General features: G+C 57.0%; 1 protein-coding gene across 1 annotated transcript; it reads left to right on the forward strand.

Moving 5' to 3' along the window:
• Nucleotides 1-1856: 1856 nt before the first annotated feature.
• On the forward strand, nt 1857-7613 carry YIF1B (Yip1 interacting factor homolog B, membrane trafficking protein; the record flags this gene model as incomplete). Its single annotated transcript, XM_082232462.1, has 8 exons — nt 1857-1911; nt 2038-2225; nt 4374-4478; nt 4675-4753; nt 4893-4950; nt 5708-5863; nt 6105-6198; nt 6973-7613. 8 exons carry the CDS (start codon nt 1857-1859, stop codon nt 7126-7128), a joined length of 891 nt encoding a protein of 296 aa, XP_082088588.1. The 3' UTR covers nt 7129-7613.
• Between the last annotated feature and the right edge of the window lie 238 nt (nt 7614-7851).

The raw sequence follows: 7851 nt of genomic DNA on the forward strand, positions 1-7851 counted from the left end.
TTCGAGAACACTGTCCCACCATCTTGTCCTCCGTCTTCCCCTTCTCCTTGTGCCCTCCATCTTTCCCAACATCAGGGTCTTTTCCAGGGAGTCTTCTCTTCTCATGAGGTGGCCAAAGTATTGGAGCCTCAGCTTCACGATCTGTCCTTCCGTGAGCACTCTGGGCTGATTTCCTCAAGAATGGATACGTTTGATCTTCTTGCAGTCCATGGGACTCTCAAGTTGTTACAATGCTACAAATATTATGCCCAAATGTATCCTTTTGACTTGACAGCTCAGGGAAGATACCTAGCTTTATAAATTATATAAAATCAGCCCCTTTGCCAATTTCCTCCATTCCAATGCCATTTGAACCCTGAAAGGTGAATTTGGGCTCCACCTCCCTCCATGAGCCAAGAAGCAGGAAGTCACATGGGCAGCAGGAGCACGGCATCCCGTCATTATTCCGCAAGCGTGAGAGCACAGACAGGGCCCCCCACCCAGGGAGTGACCAAGGGGGCAACACTAGACAGTTGAGTAACTCAGGTGTTCTGAAAACCCATCTCCAGACAAGTCCTGAGGGCAAGGAGATGTCAAGAGTTTCATTGTTACTTCTGTGATGGGGACTTAAGAGGTGTTGGGAAAGGTGTCTGATAAAGTAACCTAGTGTTGAACTTGTGTAACCCTTGTGTAAAAAGGTAAAGGACCCCTGACTGTTAAGTCCAGTCGTGGCCGACTCTGGAGTTGTGGCGCTCATCTCGCTTTACTGGCCGAGGGAGCCGGCGTACAGCTTCCTTACGAGTCATGTGGCCAGCATGACTAAGCCGCTTCTGGAGAACCAGAGCAGCGTACGGAAACGCCGTTTACCTTCCCGCCGGAGTGGTACCTATTTATCTACTTGCACTTTGACATGCTTTCGAACTGCTAGGTTGGCAGGAGCTGGGACCGAGCAACGGGAGCTCACCCCGTCACGGGGATTCGAACCGCCGACCTTCTGATTGGCAAGCCCAAGAGGCTCAGTGGTTTAGACCACAGCGCCACCCGCGTCCCTAACCCTTGTGTACCCCTCGCCCTTTGTGACATGCAAGTGATGCTGTATCAGTGATGCCCCTCGAAGTGTGTTCTGGGGGAAAGAGGGAAGGTTTAAAGAGGAGGTCACCCCATGCTGGGGGTTCTTACTCCGTGTGGGAATCTGTTGCGCAGCAATCAAGATCCTGGTCTACTGACTGCTCTTTTGCTCCAAACTTCCTTCCTTTACTGACCTCATGGACCCTCGGGGGACTCGCACCCCGACGAGCTGGGCTCTGGAGCAGGTTCTCCCCCCCCCCCGCCGGGATTTCCCCCTTCACACCACGCTCTTCCGCCTGACGCGGCCTGGCGCTCCCCCTCGCCTGAAGCGGGCCGGGGGATGCCGTGGCGCTCCTGCCCTGGAGCCCCGGGGTCGGGGCCTTCCTTCTCCCGCCAGGGGGGTCCCGGGCCCGCGCGGGCCTCGCCTGCCTCGGCAGAGCCTCCCTCCCTCCAACTCCCCTCAGGACTCCACAGTCGCAGCAAAGGCTTCTGGGACGGAAGACGCAAAGGCTGCTGGGATCGCCAGGCCCTCTTTCCGCGCCTTGCCCCCCCCCTCCGCGCATGCGCTTCCCCCTCACGGAAACGGCTTGTTTTCGGGTCATGTGAGCCGCTGGCTCTTCCTCTCGTCCCCATGGCAACGGCGCGCTCTCCTCCCTCCCTCCCGCGGTTCCGACGGAGAGGCGCCTCGGCGACGCGTCCGGCGATTGGCTCTTGCCGGCGGCGGCGGGGCACGCTGATTGGCCTCGGGTCGGTCCGGGAGTGCGCCTGCGCCGCGCGGCCCGCCTTCTCTTCCTCCTTCCCTCGCCGACATGGAGCGCGCCGGCGCCGCGCCGGGAGGAGGAGCCCCGCCCGGCCGCCTGCTGCGTGGGTGTCACGTGGGGGGAGGGGAGGGGGCGCCCCCCCCCGGGAGACACAACAGCCCCGCCAGGTGGGCCGCCCCCGCCCCCCCCTGACGCCCCCCCTGTCTCTCTCTCTCTCTCCCCCCGGCAGCCCCCAAGCGCCGCCCGCCCGCCTCGCCCGCCCCGCCGCCCGGCCCCTCGGCCTCCAGCCCGGCCCTCCGGACGCGGCTCTTCGAGGACACCAGCGCCGGCGCCCTCCTGGCCCAGCCCGTCTCCAGCTTCGCCGCCGCCTACGGGAGCAGCCTGGCCAGCCAGGGCAAGGAGATCGTGGGCAGGAACGTGAGTGGCGCTCCGGGCGGAAGCAGAGCGGGGACCCCGGGGACACGGGGGGGGGCGGGAGGGGACCCCCAGGGGCCCTCGAGTCCAGCCCCGGAGCTCTCCTGAAAAGCCTCCCATCATGGGTTCACGTACAAGCCGGATTTGCTCAACAAGCTACATCTTAGGGCCCCAAGAGGCAGCCCCTCAAGGGGAAAAACCTACATTTCCAAAATATAAGAGAAAAAACCAATAAGATAAAGCCTGCATCCTGCAGCAACAGTGTGGTGTAGGCTCCTATTTGTGATGTGCAAAGGGCTTGAGATACCTATGAGGTCCATCAATGACCATCTAGCATATACAGATAGGTAGCCGTGTTGGTCTGCCATAGTCAAAATAAAAAAATTCCTTCCAGTAGCACCTTAAAGACCAACTAAGTTAGTTCTTGGTATGAGCTTTCGTGTGCAGGTATCTGAAGAAGTGTGCATGCACACTGTTAACGGAAAAATCCGAGGGCTCCCTTGGACAAAACAAAGACACCAACCAGGATAGCTTGGAGCAAAACAGCAGCCTGTAGGCTTGGCCTTGATTGAACTGTTGCAACAGGGTATTCCCTTCACTTGCAGGAGAGAGGAAAAGACCCAGAACAATGGGCTGCAAGACCTTATAAAAACTTTTGAAATTCCCATCCTCCAGGTCAAGCCCACCCCCAGAAACATCATGCATACATTACAGAAAGGAGGGGTTGACATCATGCATACATTACAGAAAGGAGGGGTTGAGGGAGGAGTTGTGGTGGTAACCTGAGTGTCCTGTCACCCGGCTGGTTCCTCCTTTCCCCCTGCCCATGAGTCACTTCCAGGAGACAAAGGGGAGTTTCCAGTTTCCTGCCCCCAGAGGGAAGATCTGATCATTGTCCTTTGTTTCAGTCTGTTCTGAATCCACTCCCATATGCAAGTTCTTTGTGATTTTGATTGTCTTCTGTCTGGGATTATCAGGGTTGACATAGCAACTGGGCAGGGCTCCTGTGGATGTGCTGGGATGGTGAAGGGATTATGGCTGACCAGAAACCAAGCCACACACCCCTTTGATAGTAAAATAAAAATGGAACAGTGCAAATCCGATGTATGGTTGATTTTCTATGAATTCAGAAGAGAAATGTGGCGTATGTAGTGTGTGAGTGTGAGTGTGTGTGAAGTTTGTGCAAACAGAATGATTGGGGTGGGGGGGGGGTTCCTGCTACAACACGAAAGCTCATACCAAGAACTAACTTAGTTGGTCTTTAAGGTGCTACTGGAAGGAATTTTTTTTATTTCATCTAGCATATATTCAACACCAAAAACAGCAACCATTTGTTGTGGACAAAGGACAGCTGGACATATCAAGGGCCCCATTCCCTTCAGGAGCTGAGGGCCGCATCAAACCTCCATCTGGCCCTGCTCCCATAAATAACCCCAGATCATAACCGGTTCAGGTCCTCCCCCTCTGAAGTGGCAGGAAACAAGCTTGGCCCCTTTTCTTAAAACCCAAGAATCATACAGTCGGAAGGGGCCCCCGGGGGCCATCTAGTCCAGCCCCCTGCCAGGCAGGAATCCCAGTTCAATGCATCCATATTATTGATTGCATGGCATTTACTCTGAGGAGCGCAGGGGGGCAACTGTGGTTCTGCCGGCCTCCTCACTTAAATCCTCGCTGGGCAGAGAGAGGCAGTGGTATACAGCAAAGGAAATCCCCTTGGGACACTTGAGGAAGTAGTAATAATAATAATAATAATAATAATAATAATAATATATTATTCATACCCCGCCCATCTGGCTGGGTTTCCCCAGCCACTCTGGGCGGCTCCCAACAGAATATTAAAATGCAATAGTGCGTGAAATATTAAAAGCTTCCCTAAACTTGGCTGCCTTCAGATGTCTTCTAAAAGTCTGGGAGTTGTTGTTCTCTTTGACATCTGGTGGGAGGGTGTTCCACAGGGCGGGCGCCACCACCGAGAAGGCCCTCTGCCTGGTTCCCTGTAACTTGGCTTCTCGCAGTGAGGGAACCGCCAGAAGGCCCTCGGAGCTGGACCTCAGTGTCCTGGCAGAACGATGGGGGTGGAGACGCTCCATCAGCGGCTCCTCTTTCCTCTCTGCTCACGCTCTGCTTCTGCCGCTTCTGCCGCCCTCCCAGATCGACCGCTTTGTCCCCGTGACCAAGCTGAAGTACTACTTTGCTGTGGACACCGTCTATGTGGGCAAGAAGCTGGGGCTGCTCCTCTTCCCCTTCCTGCACCAGGTGAGCTGCCAAGGGCCCCGGCTTTGGCGGGATGGGGGGCCGCCGGGAACTGCGGGGCATCGCCCTGCTCCAAGCTGCCCCCTGCTATGGCCGGGGTGCCTTTCCCTGTGCCACCCCGGCCCCTTTGCCCACCCTGGTCCCTTGGGGGCAGGGAGCCCGTTGGTAGCCTGTGGGGGTTCTTGGCTGTCTTTGGCAGGACTGGCAGGTGCAGTACCAGCAGGACACCCCCGTGGCCCCCCGCTTTGACGTCAACGCTCCTGACCTCTACATTCCAGGTACGGCTGGTCTCTGGGGGTCCCTGGGGTGGCACCAGCCCTGAGGTGGCTGGGGGGGGGGAGATGCCCCGGGGAGGGAAATGGTGACAGGGCTGAGCGCCGGTCTCTCCTGTGGCTAAGGAGCCCTTTCCCTCCGCAGTCATGGCGTTCATCACCTACATCCTGGTGGCAGGGCTGGCGCTGGGGACCCAGAACAGGTGAGAGGTTTTAGGGATCACCTTTCTGCTGGCATTCCTAGGGAAGGCGGGGCAAGGCAGCTCCCCCAAACGCTGCTGAACTTCCCAGGAAGACCTGGACCCCATCCTCATTTCCTGGCCGGTTCAGCCCAAACAGGCATAGCATCCTGCAAAAAATCCCAGGATGTGTAGCTTGTGAAGCATGCTGAGTGTTGTCAACGTTTGTTTTTCTTTTTAGTGTTTATATTATTAACTTGTAAGATATGGATTTGGGTTTTGTTCTTGTTTTGAATGTTGGTTTTTATGTTTTGTGTATCGTTATTTTTTGTTATTTTTTGTGTTGTTGTGTGGAAAAAACCGATAATATATATATGTATATGTATATGTATATATAAATATCTAAAAAGAGAGTTGTTAGGAACCCCGTAGCTCTGGGAGGGGATCAGGGGTCTCCTAACAGCTCCCTTACAATAGTCCTCTATCTAGTCCAGCCCCCTGCAGTCCAGGAATCACAGAGTCCCTGACAGGTGGCCCCCCAACCTCTGCTTAAAAACCTCTAAGGAAGGAGAGCCTGCCACCTTCTGAAGGAATCCCTTCCGCTGTGGACAGGCTCTTACTGTCAGGAATATTTTCCGAAAGTGCAGTTGGAATCACGGAAGAGGCGTGAGAGGGTGTGGGGCTGTGAGCGCCCTCCTGTGGCCCAGGAGGCCTGGGCAGTTTTGGGTGGCCAGGGAGCCCCCCCCCCCGCTCAATACTGTCCCTCACCCCCCCCTTGCAGATTCTCCCCCGACCTGCTGGGCTTGCAGGCGAGCTCAGCCCTGGCCTGGCTCATTGTCGAGGTGCTGGCCATTCTCCTCAGCCTCTACCTGGTCACCGTCAACACAGACCTCTCCACCATTGACCTGGTGGCCTTCTCAGGGTACAAGTACGTGGGGTGAGTAACCAGGAGGCGAGGGCAGACTGATCCAGCCGGGGGGGGGGCGAGACTGAGCCCCTCTTCATGTTTGGTGTTTTATTGTTTTTAACATCCTGTTGGAAGCCGGCCAGAGTGGCTGGGGAGGCTCAATGGGGGGGGGGGGTATTATTATTATTATTATTATTATTTATTCATTCGTTCCCTCTGGGCTGGGGAAGAGCCGGGCTCTTGGCCTGACGCGTCTCCCCTCCTGTGACAGGATGATTGTCGGCCTTCTGGCCGGGCTGCTCTTTGGGAAGACGGGTTATTACCTGCTGCTGAGCTGGTGCTGCGTCACAATCTTTGTCTTCATGGTAAGAACTCCCAGGAAGTGTGTGGTGGGGGGTCGTTTCCCAAATTCTTCTGCGCTTCTTGAGCATTTTGCACAGCAGGAGCAGGGCTGGTCTCGGGCTCTGTGTTGGCCTCCAGTAACCAGTGGCGTAGCGTGGGTTGTCAGCACCCGGGGCAAGGCAAGTAATTTGCGCCCCCTAACCCCCAGATGTTGCGGCCGGCCCCCCCTGTACCCCCCCACGCTACGCCACTGCCAGTAACAGCAGCCTTTTACCAGCTTGCTTGAAGGGTTTAGGGCAGGGAGGCTGGTTCTGCCACACACTGAGCAGAGCCCTGAAGCCTTCGGGCCCAGCTCAGCCACTGAGACCACCTGCAGGAGTGTCGCTGGCCATTCCCCAAGTAGGAGATCCTCACTTGACAACAAGGAGCTGGGCCTTTAGCGTCTGGTCCTGTGGAACGCTCTGCCACTGGAGAGGCAAGAGGCACCTTCTGTGCCAGCTTTTAAACACCCGCAGAAACCTTTTCTGTTCCGCCAGTCGTATGCCAGCAACTAAGAATACTTCCTTCCAGAATAACAAAATTCTGTCAGTTTGTAACTTTTTGGGTGGGTTTTACTGCATGGCTTTATTGCTGCAAACCCCTCCGAGGTGAAAAAGCAGAATGCAGATGGCCTTTAAAGAAAACGGCGCCTGTTGCAAGAACCCTCCCTCCTGCTTGGCGAAGCCCCAGGCAGGCCGCGCCTCCGTGTCCCTCCCTGCACCCCGCCCCTGATTCGCCTTTTCCTCTGTCTTTTCCAGATCAGGACCCTGCGCCTGAAGATCCTGTCGGAGGCAGCGGCCGAGGGGGTGCTGGTGCGGGGAGCCAAGAACCAGCTGCGCATGTACCTGACCATGGCTGTGGCCGGCCTGCAGCCGCTCATCATGTACTGGCTCACCTTTCACCTCATCTACTGACGGGCGGGTCGGCCAAAGGGGCAGGGCAGGGGTCCTCACTCCTGGTGGGGGGTCTGTGTGGCAGGCTGGACACAGACCACTGTGGCTCTGGCTTCAGTGACCTCGGGGTGGGCAGCAGGAGCCTGTTTATAGATGGGGGGGGGAGGCTCCGGCAGGGGTCCCAGGCAGGCTTCCGCTCAGTTCCCTCTGCCTGGGGGGGCAGCATCCTTTTCCCACCCCCCTTTGCATGCCATAGCCCTTGTGATCACTGCACACCACTGGAGAGCGCATGGCGTTCTCCACCCGTGCGCCAGGTTTTGCTGCTTGCGAGCAACTCAGTATTACTACGGGGGGGGGGCAGGGGGAGGCTGCCGGGGGGGGTCATGGAGCAGCTGCCTGACACCCGCCTGCCCCCCCCCCCAGCCACAAGCTGCTTGCTTCTCTGTTCAACTTCACAGCCTTTGGTGCTGTGCACACAACACCAGCCCAATAAAGAATGAAACCTGCACCGGGGGTCGCTCTCTGCTGCGTGGGGGGGGGGAGAAAGTGGGGCTTTCTTTCTGGAGCAAGAAGGCTCTTGCAGGCTGCGGTGGTTCCTCTCGGCAGAGCATGCAGCTCACGTCGCTCGCTCAGCCTGCAACACCGTGCCACTGCTTACTGGGTGCAAAGTGGGGAGGAGAGGTTGGGGGGCATGGGGGGCGCAGCACTGGGGCTTGGCCCTGGCAGAAGAACGGCAGTCCTTTC

The sequence above is a fragment of the Podarcis vaucheri genome (genome assembly GCF_965113315.1).
Source record: "Podarcis vaucheri genome assembly, chromosome: 7".
Classification (NCBI taxonomy): domain Eukaryota; kingdom Metazoa; phylum Chordata; class Lepidosauria; order Squamata; family Lacertidae; genus Podarcis; species Podarcis vaucheri.